The sequence below is a fragment of the Coregonus lavaretus genome, assembly GCF_964263955.1.
Source record: "Coregonus lavaretus genome assembly, chromosome: 37".
Taxonomy (NCBI): domain Eukaryota; kingdom Metazoa; phylum Chordata; class Actinopteri; order Salmoniformes; family Salmonidae; genus Coregonus; species Coregonus lavaretus.
The window spans coordinates 34,121,225-34,135,056 of record NC_140024.1 but is presented as its reverse complement, the minus strand read 5'-3'; the positions used below and the strand labels follow the sequence as shown (position 1 = coordinate 34,135,056).

The window sequence follows — 13,832 nt, the reverse complement described above, 5'->3', positions numbered from 1 at the left end:
TCTCCTCAGGGGCGGCAGGTTATGACAGTGTGCTGCCGACCGGGCCGGACATTGCTCAGTTCAAACAGGGGGTGAAGACTGTGGCAGGCAAGATGGCCGTGCTGGCCAACGGAGTCATGAACACCATACAGGTGGGGGGACCAGAGACGCCTCACCACAATACAATTACACACACAGAGAACCTGTCCTGTTTGTCTCGTAGGACACACAACCGAAGACGTTTTGCAACTGAAAACGGAAATGTAGCGTTTGTGTTGAACAAGTCCAGGTGGTTTCTTCCTGTTTCAGTCAGTTTTCTTCAGTTTGGTACCTAATGATCACCATTTAGTTTGGTGCCTAATGATCACCACTGTTCTCTAGTTTTGGAAGGAAAACATACCACTCTGTTCTCTAGGATTGGAAGGAAAAACATCACCAGATGGTTCCTAATCTGCTGACCCAGCTTCTTGTGTTTGTGTGTTAGGATCGCTATGGTGCCTACTGAAGAGCCCAGGACGACCAACACCCACCTGCAGGGGGTAGAGGGAGCGATGACGTCATACTGACAGAGAGCGGAGGGAAGGGGGACGGACAGAGAAAATCACTACTGACTGATATCTGTAGTGAGATTAGAGAGCAAGGAAGAGTGATTGCATGAATGGAGGTGGACCCCCCCCCCCCCCCCCCCCCCCCCACGTTTCTGTCTATGCTCTTTTGTTAGAGAGTGAGACAGTCATTTTATTAGTTTTATTTTCAGCGAAGAAAGCACTGGGAGGTGTAGAAAGTATTTTTTTTCCTGTTCTAACAAGTTGTTTTCTATAATGATTTGGTCTCTGATTTCAACAAAATATTATTGATTTTAAAGTATTCTCTAAGAATTATATGATAACCAAACCTATCTCTTAAGTTTTACTACGCTTATTGGACATTGTTTTTACTGTGTGTTTTCAACCGTTTCTCACTATTTTAACAGATGGAGCCGTATACGTTCAGCCACTCAGCATTAACATCAGCAAAGGGAAGCAGTAGTCCAATATAGTTGATTTATCTGTTTTCATTTTAGTTACCATGACAATAGATTACATTCTCTGGTCGATTTGGAGTTGAGTTAATCACACAAAGTAAAAATATCTGTGAGATTGTAAGAATGGTTTAACTGAACTCTACACAGCATGAATCAAACACAACACTGCTACTATCTGACGTGAGTGACGCAGTCTACGAAGTTCAGGAGATGGACGCGGGGTGTATATTTTAGAAACGTAATGACCTAGCCGATCTTGTGGCGCAATATGAGTTATTCATCCGGGTCTGAAAGGTTTTCAGTCGGGTCGGATGAAAGGTTGGTTTTCAGCCTTTTTCAACAGACAAGAGTTCAGTGTGTGTGTGTGTGTTTATAGGAAAGGTCGGGTGCTTTGACTGAATGGCGATGCTGTTAAGAATGTGGATGGTGGTCTCCTTCAGGCCATGCATGTCCAGTCACTGGGTTTACAGAATCATACCATTGGAGCTTTGGGAAGCCATTTTAACCTCCTTAAGTAGAGAAAAACACTTGTATAGATTCATAAAGACCTGGATCTGCGTTCACACTTAGGGTCTTTGTTTCTACCCTAAGATAAGTTACTTAGACATGGGGGAGAAAACACAACTCAACTGTGTTTCTGCATAATCCTCTATTCTATTCTTAAAGTGGGAGTTTTTTTTTTTTTTGGTGCCCTCATTCTGTACCATCTTGTTGAATGGCAGAAGCAATGATCAATAAAGTCATGCGAAGACGCTCATCAGATTGTTGTAAAACCTGTGACTGGACAGAGCCTGGCTGTCGCTCAGTCCATCGTCGTTTTACGTTCATTTCTGGTGACCAGCCTATCAAAATGAAGGCATGGGTAAGAGTAGCCTACCACCCTTGGTCAAATGGAACCAGGGGGTATATTCAGTGAGGTGTAACGTCTAGAACAGGGGTACTCCAGTACTATTTGAGGCGGTCCGGTCACACATTTTTTACGTGGCAAAGGTCCGAATGGATGTTGTCAGTTAAACCCCACCTCGCAACCCATGACATCAAACTGTTCACACCCCTTTCGTTGGCGTAGAGAACATTTTGCAGTTTTAAAACTAATTTCTTTGAATTCTACACATTCTGCCATGTCTTGTGTGTTCATATGATACCAGAGTTTGAATCCTGACTGAGTTCCGTATTGACCACGTTCTGGGTCCGGATCCGACCCACGGTCTACCAGTTGAGTATGGGGGGAGGAGGGGGGGGGCTAGAATGTCACAGGTAGAAATACTATATAATACATATAGAGCTGACCCGATTACCTGTTTTTCCTCACTAGTGTATGTTCTACACAATCCATTTCTATCTGATATCTCATCATGGACAAGGGTGTCTGGTATCACAGAGCCTGGAAGGTGGAATTGCATTATACCAACGGTGGGCGTTCCAGGTTGTATTTTTTTTGCAGGGCTCAGAAGATTGTTATATATATATTGTTGTTCTGCAACTACAAAGAAGATGACCTGGCACCATTTGGCAGTAGGAGCAGGGGGTTGACTAGATATGCACTTGGTTCAAAGACATTTAAGGCAATTGTCTGTTTTGTATGGAGTTCCGCCTCATTTCATGATTGGTGCCAGCTAAAATGGTCATTACAGATTTGAGGCTCTCATTCCCCAGGCAGTAATAGACTGGAGGAGGTTACCCTCCTGGACAGGCCCCTGACGGCAGCAGGAATAGACTGGAGGAGGTTACCCTCCTGGACAGGCCCCTGACGGCAGCAGTAATAGACTGGAGGAGGTTACCCTCCTGGACAGGCCCCTGACGGCAGCAGTAATAGACTGGAGGAGGTTACACCCTCCTGGACAGGCCCCTGACAGCAGCAGTAATAGACTGGAGGAAGTTACCCTCCTGGACAGGCCCCTGACGGCAGCAGTAATAGACTGGAGGAGGTTACACCCTCCTGGACAGGCCCCTGACGGCAGCAGGAATAGACTGGAGGAGGTTACCCTCCTGGACAGGCCCCTGACGGCAGCAGGAATAGACTGGAGGAGGTTACCCTCCTGGACAGGCCCCTGACAGCAGCAGTAATAGACTGGAGGAGGTTACCCTCCTGGACAGGCCCCTGACGGCAGCAGTAATAGACTGGAGGAGGTTACACCCTCCTGGACAGGCCCCTGACGGCAGCAGGAATAGACTGGAGGAGGTTACCCTCCTGGACAGGCCCCTGACGGCAGCAGGAATAGACTGGAGGAGGTTACCCTCCTGGACAGGCCCCTGACAGCAGCAGTAATAGACTGGAGGAGGTTACCCTCCTGGACAGGCCCCTGACAGCAGCAGTAATAGACTGGAGGAGGTTACCCTCCTGGACAGGCCCCTGACGGCAGCAGGAATAGACTGGAGGAGGTTACACCCTCCTGGACAGGCCCCTGACGGCAGCAGGAATAGACTGGAGGAGGTTACCCTCCTGGACAGGCCCCTGACGGCAGCAGTAATAGACTGGAGGAGGTTACCCTCCTGGACAGGCCCCTGACGGCAGCAGTAATAGACTGGAGGAGGTTACCCTCCTGGACAGGCCCCTGACGGCAGCAGGAATAGACTGGAGGAGGTTACACCCTCCTGGACAGGCCCCTGACGGCAGCAGGAATAGACTGGAGGAGGTTACCCTCCTGGACAGGCCCCTGACGGCAGCAGTAATAGACTGGAGGAGGTTACCCTCCTGGACAGGCCCCTGACGGCAGCAGTAATAGACTGGAGGAGGTTACCCTCCTGGACAGGCCCCTGACGGCAGCAGTAATAGACTGGAGGAGGTTACCCTCCTGGACAGGCCCCTGACGGCAGCAGTAATAGACTGGAGGAGGTTACACCCTCCTGGACAGGCCCCTGACGGCAGCAGTAATAGACTGGAGGAGGTTACCCTCCTGGACAGGCCCCTGACGGCAGCAGTAATAGACTGGAGGAGGTTACACCCTCCTGGACAGGCCCCTGACGGCAGCAGTAATAGACTGGAGGAGGTTACCCTCCTGGACAGGCCCCTGATGGCAGCAGTAATAGACTGGAGGAGGTTACCCTCCTGGACAGGCCCCTGACGGCAGCAGTAATAGACTGGAGGAGGTTACACCCTCCTGGACAGGCCCCTGACGGCAGCAGTAATAGACTGGAGGAGGTTACCCTCCTGGACAGGCCCCTGACGGCAGCAGGAATAGACTGGAGGAGGTTACACCCTCCTGGACAGGCCCCTGACGGCAGCAGGAATAGACTGGAGGAGGTTACCCTCCTGGACAGGCCCCTGACGGCAGCAGTAATAGACTGGAGGAGGTTACCCTCCTGGACAGGCCCCTGACGGCAGCAGTAATAGACTGGAGGAGGTTACACCCTCCTGGACAGGCCCCTGACGGCAGCAGTAATAGACTGGAGGAGGTTACACCCTCCTGGACAGGCCCCTGACGGCAGCAGTAATAGACTGGAGGAGGTTACACCCTCCTGGACAGGCCCCTGACGGCAGCAGGAATAGACTGGAGGAGGTTACCCTCCTGGACAGGCCCCTTAGTTTGATCTACACCACAGGAGGTTGATGGCACCTTAATTGGGGCTGGAGCGGAATCAGATCTGGGCTCTAACAAGCCATTTTTGCTTTTCATATTTGATGTTATAGCCCATTCTATATTCAAGTTGATATTATGAGCCGTCCTCCCCTCAGCAGCCTCCACTGATCGACAGATGTTTCTGTTGACGGGAAAAGGATATTCAAAAGGCAACCCCCTGCTTCTCTGTAACAGCCGTGCGTTAGTTGGGGTGAGTGTTTACGGTAAGCTCCAGACTAATGGTATGGACTAGACCAGGGTTTCCCAAACTCGGTCCTGGGGCCCGTCTTGGGTGTACGTTTTGTTTTTTGGCCAAACACTACACAGCTGGTTAAAATGTTCAGAGCTTGAGGAGTTGGTTATTTGAATCAGCTGTGTAGTGCTAGGGCAGAAAACTAAACATGCACGGCGAGCAGCCCAGAACTGAGTTTGGGAAACCTTGGACTATACCATATATTATTATTATTATTACCACCAGTGACCTGTTTACATTTTTTCATTATTTTTTATTGAGGCATGACCGTCACAATGGGTATAGATTTGAGTGTATTCACCCATGACCGTCACAATGGGTATAGATTTGAGTGTATTCACCCGTGACGTCACAATGGGTATAGATTTGAGTGTATTGACCCGTGACGTCACAATGGGTATAGATTTGAGTGTATTCACCCGTGACGTCACAATGGGTATAGATTTGAGTGTATTCACCCGTGACGTCACAATGGGTATAGATTTGAGTGTATTGACCCGTGACGTCACAATGGGTATAGATTTGAGTGTATTCACCCGTGACGTCACAATGGGTATAGATTTGAGTGTATTCACCCGTGACGTCACAATGGGTATAGATTTGAGTGTATTCACCCGTGACGTCACAATGGGTATAGATTTGAGTGTATTGACCCGTGACGTCACAATGGGTATAGATTTGAGTGTATTGACCCGTGACGTCACAATGGGTATAGATTTGAGTGTATTGACCCGTGACCTCACGTGGCCCAGTCTGACCCTGGATGTCCCACTAGTGATGAATAAAGCCTAAAGAAGAACTATCCAAATGACCCATGAAAATCAAAAATACTATTATTTATTAAAGGCTACAAAAAAAAGTATTAGATTTGTGTCAATAAAGATTGAAATCCTTCACTGTGGTTGCGCACTGTTAAGTTGAACGAACAAATCCTAATGGTCTGTATGATGAGGGTTGTGTTTACACAGGCAGCCCAATTAGGATATTTTTTTCCAGTAATTGGCCTTTTTTTGTTGAATCACATCAGGTCTTTTCACAGATCTTTTTCAGATCTGATCTCATTGGTCCAAATGTGCTACTATGGCTGCCTGGGGAAAGGCAGCCATAGTAGCACATTACATAACAGCACATTAGTGGTAATAACATGGTAACAGTTATATTAACAATGAAAAGCTAAAATAACACAATGACTGGGTGGTTCCACATTATTATTCTGATGATTTATTGAACACATTTGTAGGATTTATAAAAAACATTCCCACATAATTGAAATTAAGTACATTAGACTTCATTTTTCCCCCCCATCTGGAAAGTGAACTTTTGAAAGGCACTCAGAGCCACAACATTCCTAATCCCAATCATCTTCAACAAGAGAAAACAACCTGATTTCAATGTATTTCCAGATGGTTGCTTCCAAGTAGTCTGGATAAACTACAAAAATGGCTCATTGGCAGAAATGACCTGTCTCGATTCTTAATTCTCACCCCTATCAAAGTAACAATCTATTAGGAACACAATTGGGTAGTTAATATAAATAATCATGAGAATACAGCATATTTAACATACAAATGTTTCATTTCATATTGTCCCACAGGCGTTGTTCATTTGTCTAACAAACAGAAGGGGAATGTAGGCTATGGCCCAATTATCTCTCCTTCCTCTTGAAGTGTGCATTTAACTTCCCTTCACAGACTTAAAGGAAGTGACTAGTATACACAATATGGTGGACACTCCCACTAGCCCCATGCCTCTGCCAATCGAATGCTTTTAGATTTGTGGGCAGGAGTGAACACGCGCACACTTCAGGAGAAAGGAAATATTAGGATGCCCCGATAGAGAGAACTTCAATCAGCCTCAAAGTCATTAGCTGTAATGCTGTTGGTCCAACTGCACAGAACCCATCGGGGCTAGCCGTAGCAGTGTGTTGTTTAACTGGAGTCAGGTTTAGGAGAGATTGTTCGCAGCGAAAAACCGCAGTACTGACTGACGAGGGTGATCATCACCAGTGGTGCCAAAGAGATCTCATGCAACTCTGTCAATAACACCACTGGGTAATGTATAGTTTACAGAAGGAGAACTCAAATCACACAGTCAGCATCAATTCATAATATAATCACTGGTTCAAGATCAGTCTGATGGAAGATGACAGAAATCACTCAAATTACAAAATGAAAGAACAAGGAGGGAATGCAAAAGGTACTCCGGCATGCCCTAGCAACAGAACAGAAGGATCCGTAAGGTACTCTGGCATGCCCTAGCAACAGAACAGAAGGATCCGTAAGGTACTCTGGCATGCCCTAGCAACAGAACAGAAGGATCCGTAAGGTACTCTGGCATGACCTAGCAACAGAACAGAAGGATCCGTAAGGTACTCTGGCATGCCCTAGCAACAGAACAGAAGGATCCGTAAGGTACTCTGGCATGCCCTAGCAACAGAACAGAAGGATCCGTAAGGTACTCTGGCATGCCCTAGCAACAGAACTGCATGTTGATCTCATTTGAGGGTCCCAGGTGAAATAGAGCAGATTAACCAGCGGGTCTGTGGGGACTTGAATCCCTGTATGTCTCTGGCTCTGTATAGTATTTTACTGCGGGTCTCCCTCTTTAGTGTCGATCCCTATCCAGTTGGCCAGGTGACCTTCAACGACCTCCGACCTTCCACCTCCTGCCCTCAGCCCCAGTTATAGAAGTAGATCTTCTGCCAGATGGGTAGGTAATCCATTAGAGGGCCTGGAAGGACAAGTGGAGGACAAAGTTAAGCCAAGCAGGACAAGATGCAGACTGGCAGAACTTGGAAGCCACACTGCATGTCAGCAGACAGTGGACCACCAACAAAAAGGTAAACAATGGATCAAATACTTGGTTTCTATAAAAGTAAACACTTACGAGCAACCAGCCCGATGCCAGGAACGTAGTCTGCCAGAAATCGGAGTAGGAACAGGATTTTTGTCCTACGTTAAACGAAAGGTTTAAAAATCTGCACACATATGCCAGAAAATATGCCATGTTCCAATGGTCATTATGGTAAAGAATTTCTCTAGCCAGAGAATCTGTTGTAGTTCTGATTCTACTTACTCAGAGAATGTGTTGTAGTTCTGATTCTACTTACTCAGAGAATCTGTTGTAGTTCTGATTCTACTTACTCAGAGAATGTGTTGTAGTTCTGATTCTACTTACTCTGAGATTCTGTTGTAGTTCTGATTCTACTTACTCAGAATGTGTTGTAGATCTGATTCTACTTACTCAGAGAATGTGTTGTAGTTCTGATTCTACTTACTCAGAGAATGTGTTGTAGTTCTGATTCTACTTACTCAGAGAATCTGTTGTAGTTCTGATTCTACTTACTCAGAGAATGTGTTGTAGTTCTGATTCTACTTACTCTGAGATTCTGTTGTAGTTCTGATTCTACTTACTCAGAATGTGTTGTAGATCTGATTCTACTTACTCAGAGAATGTGTTGTAGTTCTGATTCTACTTACTCAGAGAATGTGTTGTAGAAAGGGGACCGGAGCAGGTAGTACAGAAGCAGAAAGGCTCTCCTCCTCAGCTCCGCCCTCTCCCGCCGGTTCAGAGATTTAGTGTCACTCATCAAACCAAAACTGGGGAGAGAACAGACCAGGGGATCCCTCTTTATCTCACTCATGTTTCAGTGCCTCCTTCATGACACTGATTTTACATGGCCTGTATAGGAGAGTATGTGTACGGCTATTATGTTTTAATAGTGGTACACATTTCATGTGTCCAGTCAGTGTGTGTATTTATTTTGTGATTCCTCTTAACACATTTGAGTGTAAAGAGAAGAGAGCATGGTTACCTGGTCATCTCCATGGCTCCAGAGATGAGCCACGGTTTCCAGGAGCCCCTCCCACACATTCCCAGGCAGAGCACTGTGTTTGGGAGCAGCGTTGAGGAAAAACACACACTCTCTGAAGTAACACATTCCAAAGTATAGACTGACTAGAGTAAGAATGAGAGATCCTTGAGGTCGCAGTTTTATTTACCATTGATTAGGTCAAATACTAGTATACTGTACATACAGTGCAGTATTCCACTAGTAAGGGACGTGCTGTTAAGATGAACAGAATGCTTCTAGGCCATACAGAGTTATGATATGGAATCATGCAACCATTTTAACCAATGTACTTTATACCTGCCATACCAGACCATCATCTATAAAGGCAGTAATCATGTGATGGCATTGTGCATGTTTCTTTCTCTGGTGTCTCTATGGCAGAGTCCCAGAGTAGGAAGGATACGGTGTACCAGTGGGCGTCCGATGTACATGGACTCTGCTATGGTCTCCTGGACCCCCAGGGCAGTGGGACTAGAGAACAGATCCTCCTCCACACCACACCTCTTCTCCCTACTGGGGGCTCCCCACAGACGGGCCTGCAGAGAGGGGGCTGAGAGAGAGAGAGGCAAGGGACAGATAGTAAATTCCTGATAAATAGTTTTGGCACTGTCCTGAATGCAAGCATTGATATGGAACATGTGTAGTGTGTGTGGTCTTACCACTGCCCAACGGCCTCATCACCCTCCCTGACCGCTGTCCCACGAAGGAGGTGTCATCCTGGTGGTCATCATGGTCCTCATCTGTAAGGAGGGAGAGGTACAGAAATATATTTAGTTCCAGGTTGTCTAGATTGTGAACTCTGCAGTATATGGTCCGGTCCTGGTGCGACCCAGGACATTGGCTCATTGGTTATAGCCAATGAGATAGTGGAACAAGAAGCAGACACAAAACTGCCCCAAAGTTGTTTTGAATCAAATTAACAGAGTCATGTTTAAGTTGTATTGTTCGGATAAAGTGGTATCTGCCAGACACCCTGCATAAAAAAAAAAAATTAGTTAAACATAAAATATGTCCGACGTGTAAACTCCTGACTTCTGTTACCGTTGCCTCCCTGTGCCTCCCTGTCCAGTGGGGTAATAGGAGGGGAAGTCTGCATGCCAGATTTGTACCAGAACAGCAGTAGGAAGCGCAGGATGGCTCTGGACAGGGAGAAGAAGAACAGAGAGAAAGGGGGGTGAGGTGGAAGGAGAGAAATGGAAAGTAACACCATGCAACATAACATCCCAGTAACCATGACGTTTTTCAACAATCAGAGAGACAATCTACAGGCTGACATTGGCCTTTACTAATCCACGTATCAATGCATATCTCATTGGCCCTTACTAATCCACGTATCAATGCATATCTCATTGGCCCTTACTAATCCACGTATCAATGCATATCTCATTGGCCCTTACTAATCCACGTATCAATGCATATCTCATTGGCCCTTACTAATCCACGTATCAATGCATATCTCATAACGGTTTGGTCTACTTTGCACATTATACAGCATTTTGTAGAGCAATCAAAAGGGATCAACTGAAAGTGTTGGTTAGATATTACTCCATGAGGGGCTCCTTCTTTCCTTACTTAGTGATCTGGATGAGCACTATGACCAGCCAGCGACCTCCCTCCCCCCACAGCTTGGTGGCCCCCATCTCCAGGAACACCTCCATGTACTCCACCACTGACAGCCAGGTGAGAAGCCTCTGCTGAGAGAGAGACTGAACAAACACAACCGCGTGCACGCACACGCACACGCACACACACACACAGGGTCAGGGATTTCACAGTCCGTTCCGATAGCACAGTCACTTCCCTGTTTCAGAGCGTTTTCTTCCATTTGGTGCCCAATGAACACGACCCAGCACATATTTAGACTATTGTGGACCTCACCATGGGTAAGGTTAGACTATTGTGGACCTCACCATGGGTAAGGTTAGACTATTGTGGACCTCACCATGGGTAAGGTTAGACTATTGTGGACCTCACCATGGGTAAGGTTAGACTATTGTGGACCTCACCATGGGTAAGGTTAGACTATTGTGGACCTCACCATGGGTAAGGTTAGACTATTGTGGACCTCACCATGGGTAAGGTTAGACTATTGTGGACCTCACCATGGGTAAGGTTAGACTATTGTGGACCTCACCACGGGTAAGGTTAGACTATTGTGGACCTCGCCATGGGTAAGGTTAGACTATTGTGGACCTCACCACGGGTAAGGTTAGACTATTGTGGACCTCACCATGGGTAAGGTTAGACTATTGTGATTGACCTGGTGGAGCTGGACCTCACCATGGGTAGGGTGCGACACAGCCCTTTGCGCAGAATGCCATCATTAAGCAGCACCAGCAGGTTGGAGGCAGAGTACACTGAAAAACACAACAACAACAAACTGACCCACCAGTTGAAGTTCCTGAATGCTTTGGATTCATGGTGAGGGGTTATACTGCAGCCAATAAAACGTTAACTGTGAGGTAAAGGGAGGTCCTAACCTACCCAATTCAGAGATTTCGTGGGAGTCAGTAAATCGCCCTGTGAAATAGACAAAAACACTTGAGAACTGACGGTATGTCAAACTGTTGTAATGTTGTTTAAACAGAGAACGAATCAAAGAACTTAGCTAAATATTTTTGATAATAATTACATTTCATAAGGTGGAGTTATGCCTGCCATGGGCCATCCCAGGCTCTACACAGGCCTACAGCCAATGCACTCTTTAGGCATACTGACAACAACATGTAACAAATAGTTCCATTTAAAGTTTGCACTCTGGATAATGTTCTGCACCAGATGCATAGCAGTGACTTTTTCTGAATTCGAGAATAACATTAATTTGTTTTCATGATCAAACAGGAGATTGTAGTGGTGAGAGGGACATCAGGCTATGCATGGTACATGTTTTGGGAAGAGTTGTAACGTTAGGCAATTAACTTGGCAAGTTGGATACATTTCAGAGGACCTATGCCGCGTTCAGAACAACTGGGAACTCGGGAAATCTCCGACTTCCGAGCGTTCAAGATAACTGGGAATTCGGAAGATGTTTTTTTTTTTTAAACGGTCATCCAACTCGGAAACTCGGGCCTCTTTCTAGAGCTCCGACCAGAAGATCACTGACGTCATGATTCCCAGTTGTTTTTGAACGCGGCAAGCCACCCGCTTTGGCTTTCACTTTTAAAGTCACCTGAAATGAGGTACGACAGCGTTCTTACGGTGCTCTCCAGTTGTCCAGTCCTTGCAGGGTTCTTCGTGACGTACTCCCGATACCGCTCGTAGAGCCTGGTCAGTTTCTCAGTGTACAGTTTAGACATTGCACTAAACTGCTAAAGCAAAACATTTACTGAAACGATCACCTACACATTCTACAACACTTCCGCAGTCTGCTTCCTGTGACGAGGAACACTCTTTTCACGCCACTTCGATCCAGCTACGACCGGAAGTGACTTTTTCGTAGCACGTTAGAATTAACGTAGCAGGTTATGAGACTGTGGTTAATGTTAGGAAAGGGGTTAGGGCAAATATGTGTATAACATTGCTATATCTGTGGTTAGGGTTTTGCGAAAACACTCCCCTAACCTGCTACGATAACCACTTCCGGTCACAGCTGTATCGAAGTGGCGTGAAAAGAGTGTGTCACTCACGGCGTCCCTTCCTGTGAGCGAGAATTTGACTGCACAGGGCGCTGAAGGCAAACATTTTGGGTGTGTTCGAGCAGTAAGCCTTGCGAAGCCGACTGTAGACTAAAGTCGGCGAGTGAAGTCAGGGAGGTGCGTCCGCGACAGCCACCAGTCGGACACTGTAGTGGTTTTCCAACAGCAAGGCTCAGATCAACATAGTAGTGTCAACATAGCTGCTATTGTTTATAAACGTTTTACTGTATACATTTCTAAATAAACTTTTGTATACCTTCATATCACACACTACAGTTAATTGGTTAGAGAGAAGTCTCATATAACTTTCATTTGTATTCCTTGTAGCTTTAGAATCGCGGTAAAGTTGTTTCCTGTTTCTGTCAAGTGTTTGGCCACGTTCGCGTGGGTCAAACCAAACACCCCAATGATTGGTTGACACAGTGCCTCCCACAATGCAGGTGATGGCTGCATGGTGCAGTTGGTGAGAAGTAACTGCAGCGACTTCATAAAAAAACGACCTTTGATCACATGTTTTTTTTAAAAGTTCATGCAGTCCAGATGTAGTTGCAAATTAGTAAAATGTATATACACATAATGCAACACACTGAAAGACTGGTGGCCAACATTGGTAAATATCTTGACAAAAGTGATCTGCTCACGTGCTGAAGGCATGTTTTAAAGAGACAGGCACAGGGTACATTAAAGACCGGCTGAGGTCTCATGGAATTTAAACTTGAATGATGGGAGGTTCTTTTTTTACTAAGAAATGTAAACGTTTGTTTCAGAAGTCTGACATTTTGGCTTAAGCTACAATACCCATGTCTATTTGGAGCCCTAGAACCGTTCCTCCCAGGTGGGCTTCAAGTCATTAAGAGAATGAGGGTCTAACATGTCCTATATATATATATATATATATATATATATATATATATATACATACATACACACACACACACACACACACACACACACACACACACACACACACACACACACACACACACACACACACTCTCTCTCTCTCACTCCTGAGTGGCGCAGTGCAAACTGTGCCACTAGAGATCCTGGTTCGAATCCAGGCTCTGTCGCAGCCGGCCGCGACCGGGAGACTCATGGGCGGCGCACAATTGGCTCAGTTGATAGAGCATGGCGTTTGCAACGCCAGGGTTGTGGGTTCGATTCCCACGGGGGGCCAGTATAAAAAAAATATGTATTCACTAACTGTAAGTCGCTCTGGATAAGAGCGTCTGCTAAATGACTAAAATGTAAATGTAAAATGTATATATATATATCAGCCTTGTGTCTTCATTATGATAAAATGTCATGTTTTGCTGTATCAACATATCAACCAATTTAAAATGGTTGGTATTTTGTGAGGCCCCCAAAAGGCTCTGACTGCATGTTGTGGCTATGGATTTGGGTACGTAGACCGGCGAGCCACTGCGCCCCTCATGATGAGTTCAGATTTGTTGTGGCCCCCATCAAAGTATACCTGGTCTAGCTCGTCCCCTCACACATCCTGTGTAGGTCACTGTGACCCAGAGAG

The 13,832-nt window shown here is 46.1% G+C and overlaps 2 protein-coding genes and 2 long non-coding RNA genes across 4 annotated transcripts in view; 3 read left to right on the top strand and 1 right to left on the bottom strand.

Annotated features, from left to right (window-relative positions):
• LOC311111886 (ADP-ribosylation factor GTPase-activating protein 2-like) overlaps window positions 1-877 on the top strand; it is a 183,237-nt gene extending 182,360 nt beyond the window's left edge. Inside the window, exons 13-14 of the mRNA XM_084154801.1 lie at window positions 10-131; window positions 464-877. Of these exons, the coding sequence (XP_084010927.1) occupies window positions 10-131; window positions 464-484 (143 nt within the window). The 3' untranslated portion in view covers window positions 485-877. The remainder of the gene's footprint in view (window positions 1-9; window positions 132-463) is intronic.
• A 1,578-nt stretch (window positions 878-2,455) lies between these two features.
• Window positions 2,456-3,273, top strand: LOC311111899. Its single transcript, XR_014610803.1, has 3 exons — window positions 2,456-2,829; window positions 2,984-3,033; window positions 3,084-3,273. It is a non-coding gene; the product is annotated as an uncharacterized lncRNA (long non-coding RNA).
• Window positions 3,274-3,292: 19 nt separating this feature from the next.
• LOC311111898 lies at window positions 3,293-5,710 on the top strand. Its single transcript, XR_014610802.1, has 2 exons — window positions 3,293-3,385; window positions 3,438-5,710. It is a non-coding gene; the product is annotated as an uncharacterized lncRNA (long non-coding RNA).
• An 85-nt stretch (window positions 5,711-5,795) lies between these two features.
• Window positions 5,796-12,757, bottom strand: LOC311111893 (peroxisomal membrane protein PEX16-like). The gene is made up of 11 exons (XM_084154813.1): window positions 11,839-12,757; window positions 11,154-11,189; window positions 10,950-11,026; window positions 10,242-10,375; window positions 9,711-9,808; window positions 9,329-9,409; window positions 9,073-9,219; window positions 8,631-8,703; window positions 8,296-8,415; window positions 7,703-7,767; window positions 5,796-7,546 (listed from the first exon to the last, which is right to left on the bottom strand). The coding sequence occupies exons 1-11, from the start codon at window positions 11,963-11,965 to the stop codon at window positions 7,488-7,490; spliced, it is 1,017 nt and encodes a 338-aa protein (XP_084010939.1). The 5' UTR covers window positions 11,966-12,757; the 3' UTR covers window positions 5,796-7,487.
• Between the last annotated feature and the right edge of the window lie 1,075 nt (window positions 12,758-13,832).